The sequence below is a fragment of the Corylus avellana genome, chromosome ca11 (genome assembly GCF_901000735.1).
Source record: "Corylus avellana chromosome ca11, CavTom2PMs-1.0".
Classification (NCBI taxonomy): Eukaryota; Viridiplantae; Streptophyta; class Magnoliopsida; order Fagales; family Betulaceae; genus Corylus; species Corylus avellana.
In genome coordinates, this window is record NC_081551.1 from 6,317,411 (window position 1) to 6,340,399 (window position 22,989).

General features: G+C 35.8%; 2 protein-coding genes across 2 annotated transcripts; one reads left to right on the plus strand and one right to left on the minus strand.

Annotated features, from left to right (window-relative positions):
• Positions 1-5,988: 5,988 nt before the first annotated feature.
• LOC132164945 (uncharacterized) lies at positions 5,989-6,414 on the minus strand. The gene has a single exon (XM_059575466.1). It carries the CDS (start codon positions 6,412-6,414, stop codon positions 5,989-5,991), a length of 426 nt encoding a protein of 141 aa, XP_059431449.1.
• An 11,480-nt stretch (positions 6,415-17,894) lies between these two features.
• On the plus strand, positions 17,895-20,063 carry LOC132166728 (WAT1-related protein At5g64700-like). The gene is made up of 7 exons (XM_059577599.1): positions 17,895-18,070; positions 18,157-18,219; positions 18,334-18,450; positions 18,541-18,799; positions 18,973-19,131; positions 19,432-19,583; positions 19,892-20,063. The coding sequence occupies exons 1-7, from the start codon at positions 17,895-17,897 to the stop codon at positions 20,061-20,063; spliced, it is 1,098 nt and encodes a 365-aa protein (XP_059433582.1).
• Positions 20,064-22,989: the final 2,926 nt, after the last annotated feature.

Below are 22,989 nucleotides of genomic sequence, written 5' to 3' on the forward strand. Positions count from 1 at the left end.
GCCGGGACTTGACCAAAACCCGCCCGGGACCCGCCGGGACTTGATCGGGACTGGTCAGGACTTGACCGGGACCCGCCCAGGACTTTCTCGGGACCTCGCATGGACCTGCTTGGGACTTGACTGGGACCTAGACGGGACTTGACCAAGACCTGCCCGAGACCCGACCGGGCAAGTCTTGAGTGGGGCTTGGTCAAATCCCGACGGGTCCCGGTTAGGTCTCGGGCAGGTTCAGTCAAGTCCCAAGCGGGTCTCGATCCAGTCCAGGGCATGTCTCAGGCAAGTCCCGGGCAAGTCCCAGGCGGGTCGTGGTCAAGTCTCGGGCAGGTCCTGGGCGGGTCCGAGTCAAGTCCAGGGTGGGTCCCGGTCAGGTCCTAGGCAAGTCCCGGTTAGGTCTAGGGCGTGTCCCAGGCAAGTCTCAAGCGAGCCTTGGTCAAGTCTCGGGCAGGTCCCGATCAAGTCCCGAGTGGTTCCCGGGCAAGTCTCGTTAGGTCCCGGACGAGTCCCAAGCAAGTCTCGGTTAGGTCCCAAGTGGGTCTCGGTCAAGTCTTTGGCAGGTCCCGGTCAAGTCTTTGGTAGGTCCCGGTCAAGTTCCGGGAGGGTTCCGATCAAGTCTCAAGCAGGTCCCGGGTGGGTCCCAATCAAGTTCTGGGTGAAACCTAGTCAAGTCCCGACGAGGTTCTAGGCCAGTCTTGGCAAGGTCTATCGATTTAAGAAAGATGCTCATAGTCGGAAAATGATTTACGGTTTTCAAAACCGTAAACCATTTTCCGAAAATTAAAGAAGAATTTTTGGTCAACAGGAAAATATTTTCTGTTGACCACTATTTTACGTCGAAGTAAATACTATAAAATACGAGAATCATTTTCTGGAAACCATTTTACGTCGAAGTAAACGGAGCTTAAAAGTGTACTTTTGGTTATTTTGGTGAGTCTGCTAGAAATGCTCTTACTCTTTTTCTTTTGCAGAACTACCTTTTTTCCTTTCTTTTCTTCTCTTTTTTTTTTTTTTTTTTAGAACTACTATTTAAGATGAAATGCCTCTCTTTCAACCTTGCCTCGGAGAAAAAAAAAAAACTTGGGCTTAGGTTATATTCGTTTCGATTAAAATCTTGTTTTAAAAAAAGTTATTGAAGTTTATGAAAGGTGGCTCTAGCAAGGTTGGTGTCGGCAGGAAAAGAGTTGAGCGAAGAGGTTTAAAAAAGAGGAAAATGTACTTAACCCTCTTAAATTTTCACCCCATTTGCTTTGATCTTCAATATTTAAAAATTTACAATATATCCCAATAAAGTATCAAAACTTTGCAATGTGACCCATCTGTCAATAGCTTATGTTTTTTCTAACAGAAATTATTAAAAATACCTAATTGCCCTTATACTTAAAAAAGTAAAAATAAAAAAGCAAAAAAGCAAACAAATTTTGGGGGTGGCCTAGCCAAATGGGTGTGGCTAGGCAACCCCCAAATGGCCAAAGGGGTGGTTGTAGCCACTTTCTTCTTCTTCTTTTTTTTTTTTTTTTTTTTTTTCTTCTTCTTCTTCTTCTTCTTTTTTTTTTTTTTTTTTTTTCATTGGGGATATTTTTGGAATTTTGTAAAAAAACTATGGGGCAATTTTGGAAAGTAGAGACAAAAAAATGTATGTGGGCCACATGTGCGAAATGTTGAGTCAAATTAGACGGAAATTGGTAACGGATGGGTCACATTGCAAATTTTTGATACTTTGTTGAGATACATTACCAATTTTTAAATATTAGAGGCCAAATTACAAATAGAGTGAAACTTTAGAAAAGTAAAGTGCATTTTTCCCTGTAAATTATTTTACGAAAAACAAGGGAGTGTTGACACAAAAATGTCTTTTGGTTGACCAAATTTTCCGAACATACCCAAACACAAAAATATATTGAAGATATTTTAGGTTGAAATAAATGGCACCTTGAAATGATATTCCATGTCCTATCCCAAAACTCCAAAGAAGGGAGGAGAGTTGTAAATATAAACATAATATTTTTAAGAGAATAACTTTACTCGCGGTGTAAATAAGATGTTTACATTTTCTAATAGGAAGTAGGTATCTTAGGTTAAAACATTAAAAAATAATATAATTATTTACACAAAATAATTTTCAATATCTTGATAAAATACCTAATAGACAAAATACCTATTGATAAAGTTACCTGATCCACCATCTTAATCAGTTTTGGACACTTCGATGTTAAAGACTCGGAGGTGAGTGAGGGTTCCATGGTGCGTTGGGTTAGAATTCATAAAAAAGTTCATGAAATTGTTGTTTTTACCTAATATATCAAAATTTTAATAAAATCCGTAAAAATCTTAATAGAATCGGCTCTCAATATTCAAAACTTGAGATCTCTTCAAGATGGGTTGTGATAAGCTGAACGCCTAAACCGATTGAGTTGTTACCAATAGAAAATGAGTTGATTTTATAAAAAGCCCTTTTTTTATGCGGACTCAAAGCCCATTTTCAAAACAATGCAGCCCAAGGACAAAGCTAGGCACCCAACCCTAAATTGGAATTGGGCCATAATTGTAAATTTTTTTTGGCCCTATTTGGTAGAAATTCAAATAATAACAACATAAAAGTTGGACCATTTCTACATATTTTTCTTGTAAAACAATGTAGCCGAGAGCATGTTTGGATTGCATTTGAGAAATAGAACTTTTAAGTCAAAAAATATTTTTAGGCAAAAACTTTATTTTTAAGCTTTTGCCAAAAGTACTTTTTGACCATTTTTAGGCTTTTTGGACACTTAAAAGTGCTTTTAAGTATTTTACTAAACGAATAATTTTTTCTTCAAAACAGATTTTTTGAGTGTTAAAAGCACTTTGAAACCCCTCAACTGCAATCTCAAACAAGCCTTAAGGAGATTTAGAGCCTATTTGGGATTGCATTTGAAAAATAGAGCTTTTAAGTCAGAAAGAGCTTTTGGGCAAAAGCTTCATCTTTAAGCTTTTGTCAAAAGTGCGTTTTGGCTATTTGTAGGCTTTTTAAACCGTTAAAAACGCTTTTCATTTTTTTTACCAAACGAGTACCATTTTTTTTTTTTCAAACGGACTTTTTAAGTGTTAAAAATACTTTTAAACTCATCAAACGCAATCCCAAATAGATCATTACTCAGATTTTGGCCAATTTGCCAGGGCCAAGTGAACATAAAACAGTTGTAAAATTTGACTAGCTTCCGCACACTCACATTGAGTTAGCGAAAATAGCTAAAAATTTATTTTGGCTAGTCTTGTAACAAAAAAATATCAAAAAAAAGTTTCTCATTTGACTAAAGATTTGATTAACTCCTACAATTCTCAGCAATAATGCATAAATTAAATTAATAAACATAAATAAATCCGAAGCTCTCTCCTCTTTGGGAATAATAGAAATATATAAAGAAAAATATTTAAAAATAAATAGTAAAAGTTGATAGCTAAAATGTTGAACTAGATGTAAGTAGTGTTTTAAAAAAGTTGATAGCTAAAATAAAATAAAATAAAAAAAATGTACTCTTTAACTAAACATTTGTTAAGTCGAATTTAAATACTCTAATTAGAAAAATCAAAAAGTACAAAGCCTTGACATTGGGCAAAGCAAATAGGCAAAGGCTAAGGGAAAATAAAGAGGGCACGAAATTGGATAATACGTCTTTTAAAAAGAGGAATTTTATGGTTTTTTTTTTTATGTTCTTTTGATCTTATGTCGATATTATTTTTTAAAAAGTTGAACATAACTTGCTGCGCCGGTCCCTCAGAAAATAATATTCATGTAGGATGATGAGAATACTAAAAGAACATCCAAAAAATTATAGTACGTATTTCTCTTTTAAAAAAATTCATATAATATGTTATCATGAAGATCATTAAATACACAAAATTTGAATTCCTACTATAAAATAGAGAGAGTTATTGTAGACAGCATACCCACTAAACGTTGGTGGAGGATTTTCCCTGCCCATACGGTCATTATCACAAAGAGACTGACAAAATTCCACCCTCTCTACTCCATGATATGAAATGTTGACTTTTGTACGGGCAATTCCACCAAAGTGGCATTAATTTTTCACATACAATTCTGAAAAAATGATGATGTTTCCTTCTGGATAACCAAAATGGGCTAAGCTCATCTCTTAAACGTGCAACTATAACAAATCCACCATGTGATGTGCTTTTCTCACTCAAGTGGACGACAATCCGTAACCATTGCTTTTAAATAAATCATTTTTTGTTCTATTTAACTTGAGAGAGAAAAAAAAAAAAAAAAAAAATTTCTACACAAAAAGTGGACAATTAGGGTAGTAAGCAAAGTGAAGCGAATAAATGAGAACAAATCAAATAAATAACTCGAACCATCAAAATACTAGAAGCGACTAAAAGCATTACAATCAAAGATAAAAACAAATAGCTTTGGAAGAAGCACAAATCGCAAAAGATTTCTCCGCCATTTTCAAAGAGACACGAATAAAAAAATGTCACTTAATAAGAAAACAGAAACACGAACTTCAAAAAATCTCTCGACCCTTTTCAAAGAGATACGAACACAAAAGATCCCTCATTAAAAAATAAAAAATAAAACATGTTTGGAAATTGGGACCAGGTAGAGTCATGGGTTAAGTGGTAGAGTCATTGACGATGATTTTTGGAATTCCATGAAAGATGAAACCCATGCTTCTACAACTAGTCTTTTTGTTTTTTTCTCAGCTTCAAAAAGTAGTGTCTAGTAGTGATGCTGATGCACACATGTGATATGACTTTTCTTTTTCTTTATTTGTACTACAATAATATACCTTTCCCCTACTCACTCTGTATCTTATGGACACATTGCGGGTGGCAAGCCAGGAAAGTTCTATAGCCGTACTGTTATTTTTCCTTTACTTTTATTGGCATGGTCATATTGTCATCAACTATGGTGTAAATCACCCGCAATGCCAGGAAAGTTCTATAGCCGTACTGTTATTTTTCCTTTACTTTTATTGGCATGGTCATATGGTCATCAACTATGGTGTAAATTCTAATTTATTATATTTAACTGTGCATACGATGTCATGTTATTTAAAAATTTTAAATCTTCATTGTATATATGCCACAATTTGGCATATACAATCATGTTTTGGTATACGACCAAACACAATTGCCACAATTTGTGTTTCAATTTCTTTTTTTAATAACATATTTTTGTAATTGTGTTTTTTAATGGGTAAGATTGATACAAACATCATGTATAACTCACCATTTAAAACCGACTTATATGGTAAAAGTGTTCAAGAACTTATATACACATTATTAAGATTTTACTTAACCAATGTGAAACATTTAAGATCATAACATTCCACAGCGTTCTCGAATATGACATCCACAGAGGCCAACTTTATTAATACTAACCCAATGGTAGCATTTTTCATTTTCATGGCTTTACTTATCTATTAGTATTCAATGACTTAATACTATACTCATACATAATATAAAGATATCTTAATTCAACCTTTAAGTGGCTCGTCTTTGTGACTCTGAACCAAATGATATAAACCTCAAGTAAAACTCATTCTTGAAAAACTGACTTATAAAGAGAGGATGTCCGAAGTCTTATTATATATATACACGCACATGGTTAAGACTTTGATATTGTAAAATTAAAGTTCTGTATTAAGATGGACATTTTGCAACTGGCCTTTTTTTTATTTTTTTTATATTTATTATTATTATTATTATTATTATTATTATTTTATTATTTTTTTAAAGTAAGTCGTTTGGCATTGATTTGCTTCATTTCATTGGTTAAGAATAGAAGAAGAATGTGAGATACATCTTCCTTAAGATCACTTAACGTAGCTCATATATCACATGACAGTTTTATCTTAATTTAATAGTTATTATATAGCAGGTGATAGATAAGTAGATAAAGATAATACTCATTCATATACCTTTTTTATTTTTTATTTTTTGAAATGATGCAAATCTTCATTCATAATAAATAAATCAAGAGCCAGAGCTCTACAAAGAAAGAGCGATAAGCGCTAAATTAACAATATGAGAAATACAGGTAGGTGTCTCCTCAATCCATACTTTCTCAATGGGTGATCTGAATGCCTCTTTTGCAAGGGTATGTGCAGCTGCATTTACCTCTCTCTTCACATGGCCAATGTCCCAACTTCCCATCATCTGGAGTAATAAGTGAGCATCCTCAATTATCTGTCCATAATGGCTCCAATTTGGACGCTTCTCCTTTAAGGCTTGGACCACATTCGACGAGTCTCCTTCTAACAAAATATCAAAAACCGCCAAGTCTCTACTGAGCTCCACAGCCATTAACGCCCCCAGGGCCTCTGCAGTTGTTGGGTCATAGATGGCATGGATAGTTTTGCTTTGGGCGGCTATTACTCGTCCCTTTTCGTCTCTAATTAGCACTCCCACACCCATTCGTTTGTTTTGAACGAAGATGGCTACGTCCTAGTTTACCTTGAAAATTCCTGCGGGTGGGTTCCTCCATCTTGGCGTCTGCAAATTTTGGACCTCAGTGATCTGTGACCTCACGTTTGCTTGTCGATTAAGCTGACCCATTTCTTGTGATTTTCTCACCAACGAGGAAGGATGAGTGAAGAGTCCCCCATGTAACATGTCATTTCTCCTCTTCCATATGCTCTTTGTTATCAGCACAAAATCCTCTAGGTCGTCCTCTCTAGCCTCACCGTCATATAATCCATGATGTCCAAAAAACAGGTCCCCGTCATCTGGCTTTTTTGTAATTTTCTATCACTAGCACACCATACATCTTGGGCAGAAGGACATTCCCAAAGAATGTGGAGTATAGTCTCCTTCTCCTTGCAACATAACATATCATCTTCCACAATGCCTCTCCTTAGAAGTGCTTCTTTCGTTGGTAATATGTTGCTACAGGCACGCCACAAAAAAACTTTGGCTGTATTTGGAACCTTCAAATTCCATATTGTCTTCCACATTGACTCTATTTGTGTTTTATTAGATCCCTCCCCTTTTGCCACATCAGTTCTCATCTTCTCCATATGATAAGCGCTCTTTACAGTGAAAATCCTAGTGGGGGAGGCATTCCATGTAAGTTTGTCTGCTTGATTGTAATGGCTAGGGGGAATATTGCAAATAACTTCAGCATCCTCCTTGTTAAAAAACTCTCGAATGAGAGCCTCCTTCCATCTGACCGAGTTTAAATCTATCAGCTCTTCCACTTTTACATCTAGCAATAGATGTCGGCAAGGAGATTGGATCATGAATGTAGATGGTCGTGGGAGCCATTTGTCACCCTATATTGCAACAGACTTTCCATTTCCAATCCTCCACAAAAGGCCCTCCTTCAGAAGATCTCTCCCCGACATAATGCTACGCCTAGCATAGGAGGGACGACTCCCTACATTTGCACCCAACAGATCGCCATTCGGGTAGTACTTTACTCTAATAATTTTTTTTTGCCAAGCTGTTCAGATTTTGCAATAATCTCCAATATTGTTTTGCAAAAAGGGCTTTATTGAAACAAATAAGGTCGCAAAAACCCATTCTCCCTTGTGCCTTTGCTCTCCCAAGCCTTTCCCAACTCATCCAATGTACTTTGTTTTCGTTCTCCTTATGTCCCTACCAGAATTTTTGCATCAACTTGTTCATCTCTTTGAATAATTCCTTTGGGAGAAGGAAAATGCTCATGCTATACGTAAGAATCGCTTGGACGATGACTTTTAATAGAACCTCTTTACCAGCAAGGAAAGAAATTTGGTCTTCTAATCGGTCAACCTTCTTCTCACTCTCTCCACCAAACTTTGAAATTCTCGAACTCGTGAATGTCCCACAAGTGCCGGGAGGCCTAGGTACGTGTCATAGCGTTGGGACTCTGGGACACCCACTAGGTTAATAATGTGACTACGAGTCTCCGGTGCAATGTTGCGGTTGAAAAAAACTGATGTTTTATCATTATTAAGTCTTGGCCCCGATGCTTGTTCATATTTGCCCAAGACCTCTGACAAAAAACACCATTCATGTTCGGTAGCCTTACAAAACAAAAGACTATCATTAGCAAAAAATAAATGGTTGATTCGCAACCCCTTGAAAGAGGTTGGAACCCCTCTAAGTAATCCAGATGCCTCCACCAATTGTAGTTGGTTACTTAAAACCTCAGCACATTAGAGAAAGAGATAAGGGGATAAAAGATCCCCTTGCCTAATCCCCCTAGATGGTGTGAAATTACCCACAGGAGTTCCACTTAAAATAATGGTGTAGGACAGAGTTGTTACACACTTCATAATCAAGTTGACCCAATGATCATCCAAACTCATTTTCCGCATTACTGCTTCAAGGAAAACCCACTCAATACGGTCATAGGCTTTACTCATGTTGAGTTTTAAAGACATATACCCCACCCTCCCTTACATTCTAGAGTTCATGGTGTGTAGTGTTTCATAAGCAGCAAGGATATTGTCGAAAATCAACCGACCCGGAATGAAGGCTGATTGATTGCTAGAAATTACGTGTGAGAGAGCCACCTTCAGTCAATTTGCCAAGACTGTTGCAAGAATCTTGTAAATAACATTACATAAGCTAATGGGTCTAAAATCAGACACCCTATTAGCATTGGTCTTTTTAGGAATAAGAGCAATATACTTGTAATTTACAGCTTCAAAAGAACCTTGCATGAAAAAATTTTAATAGCCAAAAATACCTCATTTCCCACCGGCGCCCAATGGTCTTGGTAGAAAGCAGCTGGGAAACCATCCGGTCCCGGAGATTTGTGTGGGTCCATTTGATGGATGGCCATGCAAACTTCCTCCTCCGTCACCATGCGCAGCAGGTCCCGATTCATTGCATTTGAAACTTTGCTAGGCATGCCCTCCAAATAATCCTCAAGTCCCGTTGGAGAAGATGAAGTTAAAATACCCTTAAAAAAATGAAGGAAATCCTCTTCAATCTCCTCTGGCATTTGACGCAAGATCCCTTGTTCATCCATAATGTTGCTAATTCGGTTGTCCAGTCTTTTCTAATTTGCACATGCGTGGAAAAATTTGGAATTTTTATCTCCCAATTTCAACCACGTCTCCTTAACCCGCTGCCTCCACTTAATTTCCTCCTGCTCCATTAAATCTTGGGCCTTTTGTTGATGGTCTCTTAACTCCTCATTGTCTGTCCATCTCTCTCCTGGAGCTCATGCAATTTTTTTGTGGTCTTAGCTAGAGCTTCTTCTAGTGGGTCCGCATTGTCTTTAGTCTATTGTAGGAGTGACCTCTTGCTAATATCTAGGTTTTGTAGAACCCCTTGTCATTCGAAATTGTGCCTCTTCTTCACGCTCTATACTTTAGTAATAATCTCTTTTTGCTCCTTATTATTCTTCCACTCCCTTTTGTACCTGAAACAGCCTCGACCCCTCCTCTCCTTGTCCTGGAAAACTAGCCAGATTGGTTTAAGGTCAGAACTGCACGATGACAATACCTCCACCCTGTGGTTTGGATACATGTCCTGCCATATTGGATTCCCCAATGCCCCATCCTACCTCTCTCTAATGTAGTCATTTTCACGCCTCTTGTTATTCCACGTATACTTCGGACCAAAATACACGAGGTCCTCCAAATTACTTCATTCTAAAGAGAGTTGGAAGTCCTTCATTTGACTCCGTGGCTTCCGGTGAACTCCAAAATTTTCAGAAATATCTAGGGTTTCATTGAAATTTCCCATGCACAACCATCCCTCTGGTTGGAAAGAGCGTAGGTAACATAAAAGATTCCAAGATTCTTTTCTTTTGCCCACATCGGGATGACTGTAGAATCCCATGAATTTTCAACTAGTTGTGTTTTTGGCCCACATCATGACCAAAATACCCATTCATATACTAGTTGTGTTTTTTTGAACATAAAGTTGTCTATTCTTAAAGAATGAAGTTTGGTGCACATGAAACACATGTATGCTATTTAATTTATTTATAGGGATATGTAAAGGAGGACTTGAATGGCTTGTAGTACATCCATAAGGCACTCACTTAGAGAATACTATACATTGTGTTGGTGAATTTTAATGTTAAAAGAATATATTTGATCATTAATTGAAATGATTTAGTTAATTATGAAATGATTTAGTTAATTGAATGAGGTGGGCTAATGAGGAGTTTGTATTTTAATAAAAATCTAACACCTACTTTGAAATGAGAGAGATTTTGATTTATAATTTATCTAATTATTGTTCATAATTAAGTCTATTATGTGGAAACAGTCTAATCTATGTAGGGGTGTAAAAGAAAACTGGAAAACAGGTAAACCGAGAAACCGATTGGGAAAAACCGGTAACCGCGGTGCCCAATTCCGGTTACCGGTTTTGGAGTTTTTAAATACCCGATTATAACCGGGTAACTGGGTGTGTGTATATATATATATTTTTAATTATATATATATATATATATATTCGAATTTAGTATATATAAATCACTTCTATGTTTTTGAATTTATTATATTTATTAATATTTTTGATTTTTTTTAATGGAGCACAAAATGGTTAAATTAAGCCCAAAAATTAGGCCTAATACCTAAAATAAACCAAAAATGTAATTTTTTTTTTTTTTTAAAAAAAACCAGTTACCCAGTTCAGATAACCGGGTACTAATCGGAACCGGTTAACCGGGTACTCCGGTTTCGGTTCCAATTTTCAAAAATCAGAAATCGGGTACTCTGGTTTCGGTTCCCAGTTTTGGCTAATAACCGGGAACCGGGTTCTCATCCCTACCAGCAGGGTTAAACCCATGTGATTGTCCTTTATAAAATAATGAGAGTAAGTTAAGATAAAAAAAATAAAAAAATAAAAAAACGCTAATTATCTTTGCAAAATCGATGAATGAACAAGAGATTAGCAATGGTAGTAGGGAAATTAATTTTTTTTTGATAAATGTAAGGTAGATGTAGGGGTTTGAAGGGAGAGAGAACTAATGTTGGTAATCTGCAAACTTAAGGCATTACCTACAACAATAGTGTCAGACCTAGTTTATGGTTCAACAAGCTAAAGTTTTTCCAATTCTGGAGTGACGTGGTGATTTGCTACAATGTTAGCAAACCAAGGAGCCTCATCAAGTTGAGTAGAGGCTTGGGTAGCCATAACTGCTATTGTGTAGGGGGATGATGGCCTTGGTAGGTGTAGTCCATGCGATGAAAGCAATTGAAGTGACTAGTCTTGCCGCAAATTTGGCAAGGTGGGTTTTGTAAAATTTTAATGTACTCGCAAGTGCACGAATCGTTTTGTAATATAGAAATGCAAGTGCGAGGTTGAACCCATAGGGAATTGTGTTTTTGAAAACAAATTATATCTAAACTAATTAAATCTTAACCTAGTTCCAAAAACATTTGATTTTTGGTTTTGAAAATAAAACATAAACTAAATAAGATAAAATTAATCAACTAAAAAAACACTAAAGTTTTAGAATCCACACCCACCAAATCATTTCATGTTTATCAATATCATCTGAAGTTCTCACAATAAAAATCTTATGTATGTTCTACTATGCTTCCAAGATCGATTAAATCATCCTGTGTATCTTTCAATTACACAAATCACAAAAGATATCCAGTTTAAACCAAATAATCTAATATATCCGTATGACAAATCACAAAGGATATCTATTGTTTTTACGAAAGAAAATCCAAGCAATCAATTAAATGAAACTATCTTCAATCATCAAATGTATCCATAAATCACAAAAAATATTCAAGAATCATCCCACTAATTGAATTGAAGTAGAACAATTGCAACATGAAAACTCATAAAATCATAAAATATCGAATCACATAAAAATATAATTACTAATCATTGATGGGGTTTCATCCTCAACATTAGTTGAGAATTTAGTTACACATGACTATGAAAATAAATACTGAAAAGAAATTGCTAAACATAAAGGAAAAATTAAACCTAACACGAGTGCTGGGGTGCTTGATTGGCCTGGCTGAATGGGAGAGAAACTCCTAGTTCTTGGCCAAATGGCACCTCTTTTTCGTCCTTTGTCTCCAGTTTTTCCAGACCCTTTTTGCCTCCTTTTTGTTTTCCTCTGTCTTTATCTTTTTATATTGCTTTCTAGGGTTATTTTTTTCCTCAAAACGGCCCTGGACAAAAGCCATATAGAACATATTTGACGCGTTCGTCCGGATGCGAGTTTTCACCGTCTAGACGGGTGCCTTTTGCCCAAGTGTGCTCGAGCGGCTTGGATCTGTGCTAGAGCTCACGTCCATCCGGAAGGGCATTTTGGCCATTTGGACGGGCATTTCTTGGTGTGTTGGGCTCGAGTATGCTCAAGCGGCTTGAATTTGCGCTCGAGCGCAAGTCCGTCGGGACGGGAACTTTGGCTGTCCGGACGGGTGTTGCTTCCTTGGTGGCTTTCTTCCAAAAACTAGTATTTCTCACGTTAAATCCACTCATTTCCCTTAGCAACCTTCAAAACAATGAAATTACAAAACTAAAACAAAATGTTAGATTATAACACAGGTAAAGGATTAACATATGCAAATTTAGGACTCAAATATGCAATATTTGACACTTATTTATGGGCAAGACTGTGCAGCCTCAGAAGCTGCTGCAGGAATTGGAGAACCACGGGACCATTATTGAGCAGGTGTAGCGGGAGGTGTAGGACCATGAGGTTGTAAGGAATAGTCATCCAAAGATGTTTGGGAAACAGAAAAGGGACTTTAGAGGTGGTAAGTATGAAACTGAGTGTAAAAAAAGAGATCCTCAGGATCAGAAATGTTATGAGTGCTCTAAAGAATATAAAAGGGATAGTGATTTTCAAAACTCCTTTTTAACAATCTGATGAATAATTTTTTTGAATTGAGAAATCAAAACATAAAGATTTGGGGTAATTACCTTTTCTTCTCATCAACTACAACGCATTGTTAATTGGCCCCATGAACTGACAACCTTACTGCCCGACCCTATCAAACAACCATTTTGTCTCAAAACCCCCCTTCCGCTAGTCAAAAGAGTTAACTCAGACGGTCAACTCGCCACGTGCCATCTTGAATTTTTCTATCCCACTTTTGCCCTCCCTCCCTCTCTCAAACTTTCTCTCTTGTCTAACTTGAATTGGTAGATCTTCAGTGCAAATCTAGGGGAATTTGTCCGAAAGAGCTTTAGAAATCCTAGGTTTGATTGCGATCTAAGATCGGAACTTGTGGATGTTAATGGATTTGATTTTGGTTTTGTTTTCAAATTTTTTTCTTAATAATTTGTTTGGTTGCTGCAGATCTGTATTGCAGTGTTATTTAATTGATTTTTCTTAGAAATTGAACGAAGTTTGCTTCTTTTTCTGTTTCCCTTCAGATGGACTTACGATTTTACTATTGGTTTTTCTGTTACCTTTTGCAATAGAAGCCTGGGTTGGATTTTGTTGTAGAATTGAGATTGAAGGAATCAAATCAAGATGATGTGGGTTTCCTCTTTTGTGAATTACAACATGATCTGCGTTCGCTTGGTGGTGTTCTTTCGTGTCATTCTGTAATTCCGTTTTTTTTTCATTTCGATGAGACTTCATCTTTTCTCTCTCTGGATTTTGGCAATTAGAGTTTTGTATCTTTTGAATCAATTTATTTGATTTGATATAACTTATGAGTAAATAGGTTTAGTTTTATACGATTCTATTTGGTGCTGAAATAAGCTGTAGAAATAATCGAAAGATTAAGTTTGACGTCTTTTAACGGTCTATAGTGAGGGCAAAAGTGGGATAAAAAAAATTCAAGATGGCATGTGAGGCGCAAGTGACGAGTTGACCGTCTGAGTTAATGCTTTTGACTGGCGGAAGAGGGGTCTTGAGGACATAATAGTTGTTTGATAGGGTCGGGCAGTAAGATTGTCAGTTCATGGGGGCAAATTGACAAATGGGTTGTAGTTGATGGGGAAAAAGATAATTACCCCTAAAAATTTTGAAGGATGTTAGGAATCTTGAGCTTGAAAAGAACAAATTGCTTAAAACGTTGAGTGATTCACGTGTTGTTTGCAATGCTCGAATATCAATTGAAAATATAAAATAGACTTCAAAAAAGTCTAGAATGGGGGTTGAATAGGTGTTTACCAATAATGCGCGTAATTTGAAAATTAACAAACATGTAGACATTCACCAAATATAATTGAAGCAGTAAATCAATCAGAGACATATATTTGGCGACAAAAAGGAAACCCTTTAGAGAACTCTCTAAAAGTAATTCCTCTCAGGGACAACCAAACCCAAAAAATCATTATAATAAAATTCAAATGTCTGAAAACCCTTTGCAAATCCTAGACTTTATAAGATCAGCAAACTTGCCACTTGTCTGCTAGCTCAACAATCTTTTTGAAGCGATTCTCTTTTACTGGAACCTCCAATAGGCTTCTTATCGTAGATGAGGAAAACTGCTTCTGAAACATAGCAACACTTTGAGAGAAAATAGCTCTGAAGTTCTGAATGCTGATAATTCTCTTTTAGCACTATATAGTATTTGCCCCCTTAGTTGCTTAGAAAAATCGTGCTCTGTTGAGCCATATATATAGGCAACTGAGAATTAAGCTTCCTTGCTGAAGTTGAAAACCTTAATATGTAAAATCCGAAGCGGCGTTTGGACGGTTAAGGCCCCGCTCGAATGTAACTAGGATTTTATAGAAATCCAAGCTAAAATTGGAAAACCCTAAAACGGCAACCATGTGCTATCGTTTGGACATCCTTGACTTCTATTCGGATGCAGCTAGGTGAAAATATATTCTAAAATGTTTCGTTCAAAGCAACAATGAAGGACATAGAGAATGGAGCTCTCGGGTTTTACTATGGCATGTCTTCGTTCGGATGCTCTAGTGAACATGCCAATGAACAAAGTTCTTAGGTTTTAGTACTGAGAAATGCCGTTCAAACCACATTTGGATGTTCTTGCAATCGAAGCTTATGTTATATCAAACAAGTATAACTTCTATAGGGTCTTGGTACAAACCATGGCCTTTGTGCCCTCCAATAAGAAGGCTACACATTAGCGTGGAACACTATAACAAAAATATGGTGTTCCACCTAATCTTTTTTCTAGAATACCTAAAACAAAACACCTTCTAGAATAACCTTTTCATATTTTTCTCCAAAACCACCTCAGCCACCAACCTGCCCTCGGAGACGCCGCCGGCCGGTACAGAGAAAACCGGAGATGATGGATACGACCCCTACAGAAAACGCTGGGTAAGAACCAAGCTCCTCCTTCCTCTCTCCGGTGCCCCTCTCTCTCACTGGCGGCAACAGAGAAGTTTGATTTTATAAGAGTGAATAAGTTATTATTGTTGTCTGGGAGTTTGATTTTATAAGAGTGAATAACTGGGAGGAGAGATTCTCCTCACAATTCTGTCTCAAACCCCTTGTGGCAAACTGTATGTAATTTTTCAGCAAGAATCTACATTTCAGTTCATGAACTAGTGTATTTCAGCAACAAAATTTTCTATGATCTTTACTTTTGTTTTATGAATATTTTGAGCTCTGTGTAATGTGAAAAAGTTATTCTAGAAGGTGTTTTGTTTTAGGTATTCTAGAAAAAAGATTAGGTGGAACACCATATTTTTGTTATAGTGTTCCACGCTGATGTGTCGCATTCTTATTGGAGGGCACAAAGGCATTGGTTTGTGCCAAAACCCTGTAGAAGCTATACACATATCAAACACTTTTTCAAAGCAAAAATAAAAAGTACATCAAAACATATTAGGAAACATACCATGATTTGTTACGAAATGTTATGAGAATTGAGTTTTATGCGGAACAATTATTAATATTAGAATATATTAAAATATATGATACGGTAGGATATTTTATTGTGTTTATTTTTATTTGATATTGTCTTTATTTTATTCCATGTAAGAGTCTTGATGACTCAGCCCTAATGTATATTCCAATAAGAACTTATGACTCAACCCTAAAAAATATTGTAATAGTTTGCCTATTTAAGGGTCATTATGTTATGAATAAAGTAATCAAAATTTTATATTTGAAAAGGTTTTAAGTTCCCTTCAACGAATCTAAACCTAACAATCTATCTAGTTACGTGTATGTAACATGATTTTTCTAATAAAGGATTATTAAAAAAAAAAAAAAAATCTCTTCTTCTCTCCAGAATCTCTCGTTTGGCGCAGCACAATAAAGATTGAGATTGCGACAGTGCAAATAATAAGAAACTGAAGGCTAAAGAAAGACTTTATGCAGTGGCTGCTTAACTTTTTCTTCCTCCTTTTGTGTCTTCTCGCCGAATACTGTGTTGGCTAAATCTTTCAATATGGGCTGCTAAAAAAATTCTAATAGAAAAAATAAAATACACGAGCGGCTGCCCAAAAAAAAAAAAATTTTAAGTGGGCTAGTGGGGCTCTTGTGGATCCTCCCAAGATGCGGGTCTTTAATTTGCTACCTACACATGATTTTTTTCATCCTAAATTAGCCTCTTATTTCTTATTTCTTATTATTATTATTATTATTTTTATTATATATTTTTCTTCTGTTTTTTTGGCTCTCAATCTTTTCAAATATTTACTTTGCACTTTTGTCTGGCTATATATATATATATATATATATATATATATGGAATCCTTCAAGAAGCTTCTTAAATGGTCTTTTTTGAAAAAGAAATATCATTCCTATATTGAATAAGAGACGTGGAATAATTTTTCTCTCGGTTCTTCTCTTATTCTTTTAATTTTTAAAATTATCATTGAATGTGTGGGAATATATATACGGATGTTTTTTGCTATTTTTTTTGCCTACAAAACCTCTATTGTTTAGTTTTAAGAAAACTTATCATACTTATATTTTTGTTACAAGTTATATAATAAATTAATCATAATTGGCTATTAGCTATTTCATTGCACTCAAGTGTGGATTTTTTAATTTTTATGATTATTAGTTTTATTCCTAATATTATAATAGTAATTAAATTATTAAATTAACTATTTTTTATTAATTTACTTGTGATTTAATATGGTATCAGAACAAATACTTTCAGTTCGAACTCTGTTTCGGTCATTTTTCGTCGCATTTCAATTAAATATTATGTGTTGGATCTTATTTATTAAGAAGGAATCTCAACTTACACTTGAAGAAAAATGTTAGAAAGACAATGAATTCGTGCATTTTAAGGGTTGGAATTGTTACCATTTACCAATATAAAAACCTAAGGGGCCTATTGCAATGAAAATGATAATTATTTTTAATATTGTTAAACCGGATGGCTAGCAACGGAGTTCCTCTTTCAAAATAAATGAGAGGTCGTCAGAAAGCCCGGCACTCTGACGCCTAAGTCAGTCAAGGGTCTCTCTGAAGGAGGAAAACTAAACCAAAAAAGGTTAAGTATAATTTCGTCCATTTACGTGGTAAGTAGACCTTCCCTCTTTTTATAGATCCAACACTCTCACCAATGCTCTTTGAACTTTTTTAGCAGAAGAGCCTTGGAAGACTGTCGGTACGTAGTATGATCCTCCAAATACAATATAAAAAATCAATTTTCTCTTCTTTTTATTTTTTATTTTTTTTTTTTAAGGTACAAAATCAATTTTCTCAACCACCAATCAGCTTCCCCAATATAAAATCAGCTACTACACTCATTGGTGACAATATGCTCAAAACCAACAACTCAATATGAATTGACACAAGAGGTCCCTAGCGATCCTTCGTGGTCCTAATTAAAGAAAGAAACCCCGTTGTTCCTATCAAGTGAACAATTTTAGAGGAAAAAAAATATATACTACGATTGTGCCAATTAAATATTACTGTATGCTTAGAGAATAGATTCACCACTGATATTAACTTTTGTTCATTTTAGTCAAAGAAACCTTGGATTATGTATTAATTATTGGGAGGCTTATATAAACAACTTCAGCCCCTAGAGGTTCTATTTCAAGATAGTCAGAAGATCAAGCTCATGACATTGCCAATGGGTGTAAAGAAGCCATATTTGGCTGTGATTCTCATACAAACTATATATGCCGGCATGATCTTGCTCTCCAAGGCCGTACTCAGCCGCGGTGCTATGAACAGCTATGTTTTCATGTTCTATAGACAACTTGTTGGAACTGTTTTCTTAGTTCCTCTTGCCCTGATTTTCGAACGGTAATGGCATAATATTTTCTGTAATTCTCTGTTTTTCTGATATGAGAGTAACCCATTTGATGAAATTCTTTCCATTTGGATTCCAGAAAGAATGCAGAGCGGCTTTCGTTTGTGATTTTATGCAAGATTTTTATGCTTGCTTTTCTGGGGTAAGCATGATTTTGGCTTTCTTTTTCTCCCCTGAAAGAAATACATCATCACATTGTGAATAATGTTTGAGAAGTTGATAAAAGAAGGGCCGAATTCATTTTCTGCATTTTCAGGATCACTTTGGCACTGAATATTTTTTGTCTCGGCCTTGTTTATACATCTGCAACCTTGGGTGCTGCAACAACAAACTGCCTACCTGTCACAACATTTTTCTTTGCAGTTTTGCTCAGGTATTTTCCGGCAGCCTTTTCTTATCCCCACATAGAATTTTTCTTGCTTTTTCTTCTCACTTCTGTCAATTTCCATGTATTGCATTGCAGGATGGAGAAGGTGACCATAAAGACAACCCCTGGGATTGCAAAGGTTGTAGGTTTAGCAGTGTGCATGGCTGGTGTTGCAACCCTTGCATTTTACGGGGGCCCCCAGTTGAATCCCTCCATCCATTATCCCTTCCTTGGTAATAATCATGACATGCAGCAAGATCACCAAGCTCATGCTTCTTTTGGCAAAACATGGATACTGGGTTGTTTCCTCTTGTTCCTTTCCATTGTTTCTTGGGGCCTATGGCTTGTACTTCAGGTTGGTAACCGAAATTGTTCCCGACTAGTTAAATCACCACTTATTTTAAAATCTTTCCGACTTTCCAGTACTTCATTATTTGTACCTGATTCACTATTAATAGTGATCAAGGGCACATGAATTGTTTGTATCTGCTTGGAAATACAAGTGATTGATGATTTTGATGAAAACAGGCTCAGGTTCTGAAAAGCTACCCTTCAAAGCTCATCTTCACCAGCCTTCAGTGTCTGTTCAGTGCAAGTCAGTCATTTGTTGTTGCCATTGCTTTGGAAAGAGATCCTCATCAGTGGAAGCTGGGATGGAATATTAGACTTTTCACAGTTGTCTACTGTGTAAGTAGACGAACAACCCCTCTAAATGTTCTCCTTAAAAATTTGGATAGTGTGGCATATTCCCAGATCAATTATAGGTAAAATGAGTACTAAAAGATTAACAGAAACCCAAATTTTCTTTTCTTGCATGATTAATATTCCCTCTTAAATTAAGTCAATGCAAATGATTAGTCTTTGGAACCCCCATAATCTTTCTTTTCTCTCTTTCTTTCACCTTTGAATGTGATTAATATTATAAAAGAAAGGATATTGTGTTTGACATTGTAAAGAGGCAATAAAGGGAACTTCATTCTTCAACAGGGAACCTTGGTTACCGGTGTTTCATACTACTTACAAGCATGGGTGATCGAGAAGAAGGGACCAATTTTCCAAGCAATGTCAACACCATTGAATCTGATCTTTACAATCATTGGCTCTGTCTTTCTCTTAGGCGAGGTCATTCGCTTAGGAAGGTATTATTCCTCAACCTATACGAGCCTGTTTGGGATTACATAATTTTTAACGCTTTTAGTACGTAAAAAAAATGGATTTCTTCAATAAAAAACTTGAAAAACACTTTTCACTTTTTTGCGTTTTGGAAGAAGTTTGAAAATAAGAATTTTCTTCTACATACGTAAATTCTATTTTTCAACGCAATCCTAAACATGATTGTACTACTCGTTGCGGCAGATTTTGAAAGTGAAAAATTATGTGTGAGCTAGTCACGGTCATTTTGTTATGCAATCAGGGGGCATACTAATTGTTTTACTGTGTTTTGTAGTTTGTTAGGTGGGATCTTGTTGGCTGTTAGCCTTTACAGCGTTTTGTGGGGAAAAAGCAAGGAACAGAGCGATGATAACGGGGGTACTGCTTTACAAGTTCAAGCAGAAAAAGAATGTGCCGAGTTGAAAGAGACAGAAGTGACCAGCAGTGAGCCATCACTTTTTGTATAACATGCAAGGTTTTCTCTGTTTTTGAATGCAACATAGCTCCAAGACATCATGGCTCATGGGAGTGCCCGATATGTAGTGAGAGCAGATGATTTTTGAAGAGACATTTTCTGTGAAATCTCTGCAACTTTGAGATCAGCCATTACCCTTTTATGTCTCAATGTCACAGTGCATTTCTTTTTCCCTTTCCTTTTATATATATATATATATAGCACAAGATCATGTTAAGTATTTTGTTAAGTGGAATGTACGGAAGTGTTGAAAGAGGCAGAGGTGAGCAGTAGTGAACCATCATGTAGCTTTTAAAATTATTATTGAATCTAAATCCAAAAATGGTCTATTACAAATCTAATGGTGATTTTAAAGTCACATTAGTTTTAAAAAGATACAAAAAAGATATAAAGAAGACTTCTAGCATTACCCTATTTGAAAGAGTTTTCTCTCTACAACTATGAGGTTGAAAAAGATGGCACAACTCGTGTAAAAGACAACTGAAAACAAGGCTGAAATTATCTCACAAAAGACTGGTTGTATAAGTGTGTAGCGTTACTCATAAAGAAATGAGAAATCATTCTTTACATTTTGACGTCAATCTTGCGTACATCTCTGTTAAGTTAGTATGATCCATCAATCCTTACTTAGAAAAGAAAAAAAAAAAAAAAAAATCAATGATATATAAAGCATGTCAACTCAGCAAAATTGTATGCGAGATGAACTCCACAATGCTAAAAAACATGTCTCAAAAGAAATTAACTTAGCGGTGACTAAAAACATGGACCCATTTGACAACTAGAATTCCTAAATTAAAGGATTTAACGACAAACCATTCCAGGTTTGGAGCAAGTGTTAGAACAACTTATTCACTCGGTAAAAAAGTCAAACAACTAGTGCTCAATAGAAAATAGGATCACTCACACATGATTTATTTTCTTTCTCCTAACCGATTTGCAACAGGAGACTTGTGGTAGCCACTCTATGTGCTATATAAACGACATATATGTTTCAGTCTTTTGAACCTGAGAGAGCCGCCGCACTCAAGTTTTCTTCTGTTTGGTCCTTGGTGAGCCGTGCAATTAGGGAGCTACAGCCTCGTTTCTTTTGTTTTCTTCTTCTCGAGAGTGACAGCTGAGTGTACACAAATTTTTGGGTTTTGAATGATATTCACTTTGTTACAACTAACTTTATATATATATATATATTCACATTAGGAATGTACAAGCAAGCCGTTGTTAACCACTCAATAACTGCATAATGATTACTCAATGGATAATGTCCCACTTAAACTTTCAATTAAGATAATGTTCGCCCTTCCAAACTATTAAAAGGTTGTTAATGTCTCTTCCAATGCTAAAGAAAAGACAAAAATAACCATTTTTTTTTTCTTTTCAATAAGATAACAATAACCCCAACAAATTCGAGAAAAAAAAGGATAAAAAAAAGGATAAAAATACAAATAAAAAATATTAAATTTGGAGTTTACCCAAAGATCAAGTAGTAATGTGGAGAGTGTAAGAATGTGCACTATAAAATTGAAGATATATTGGAAGATATTATTCTTAAATGGAATTGATTAGGGTGATTAGGGTCACATTCGGGGAAATGAATCATCTCCGATCCATTTTGGCCCAAAGAGTATCTAATTAAGGGTCAAGATTTCTAAAAAGAAATTATGGGGCTACAAATAAGACACATGTCCCATTAATAAAATAATATTTAAAGTTTTTAAAAAATTTAAAAATAAAATAATAAAAAATTAGACACCCCATTTTTGCCCTAGGGGGTGGTTGGCCACCCCCTAGGGCAAAAATGGGGTGGCCTTTTTTGTTTTTTTCATATGGCCCTTGGGGGTGGCCGAACCACCATCAAGGGCCATGGGGTGGCCGGTCACCCCCTAGGGCAAAAATAATTTTTTATTATTTGATTTTTAATTTTTTTAAACTTTAAATAATATTTTTTTTATTAATTTATTAATGTGACATGAGTTCCATTTGTAGCCACATGATTGAATCCTGGACCTTAATTGGACACTCTCCAAGCCATTTTGGACTGAAGATGATCCGTTTCCTACATTCGGTGGGTATTTTTTATTTTTTATTTTTAATTAAAAAGGCAGGAAGGGGAGATTAGAGTACCTACTCTATTTGAATGCGACCATAGTAGCATATGAACTCTTGAAACCAATGATAGAAGAGGCATAGACAGTGAGAAACCACATGCGCTCTTTCAAGCTTTTTAAACCATAACCTGACCATCCTCTACTGAAGACACAAGCAACTCCCAGGTCGATAGGATAGAAATAATATAAAGCGCTTTCCATTTTGGGATTCGATCCTGAAACCTTCCACATACAAAACCACGAGAAGTTAGCATGATTGCAACTAGACCACCACCCAGGGTGGTCACATAGTGGGTACTTAATGAGAAAGAGTCCAGTTTACTACTCGTGTTGATGATAATAACAAAAATAAATTCACAGATGATGAAAGACGTAAATGGAGAAAGAGAATATTGATGAGATGAAAGAAATGCTAGAAGACATTGTAAAGAGAGAAACTTTGATGGATATTAATTTAGGAAAATACTAGCCATGCTCTACATTGACAGAATGTGAACAGGGAAATTTTACAGAGACATAGGAGAATGTTAGGGGTGAACTGAGAAGTTTTTTAAGTTGGCATCCATCATGATGAAGTGTTTCCATTTGAATACAATCAATAATTGAAGCTTTAAATTGCTTAACATGTTGCTTGAGTTATTTAATGAGGCACTCCTTGCTAGAGAGATTTTGCCGAGTAATACTTTTATCTTTTTTATTTTATTTTTTTATTTCTAAAAAAATGACGCAATTTTTAAAATTATTATTAAATTTGAAATATATTACTATTAAATTTTGGATAAAGAAAAAAAAAATCCATTTAATTCATGCATG

Bases quoted from the DNA above. Each gene is read 5' to 3' on its own strand.
- LOC132166728 (XM_059577599.1), top strand. From the start codon at position 17,895: ATGGGTGTAAAGAAGCCATATTTGGCTGTGATTCTCATACAAACTATA. The intron at 18,451-18,540 runs GTATTTTCCGGC...ATTGCATTGCAG, and splicing joins TTCTTTGCAGTTTTGCTCAG to GATGGAGAAGGTGACCATAA. The intron at 19,132-19,431 runs GTAAGTAGACGA...ATTCTTCAACAG, and splicing joins TTTTCACAGTTGTCTACTGT to GGAACCTTGGTTACCGGTGT.
- LOC132164945 (XM_059575466.1), bottom strand. From the start codon at position 6,414: ATGGGTGTGGGAGTGCTAATTAGAGACGAAAAGGGACGAGTAATAGCC.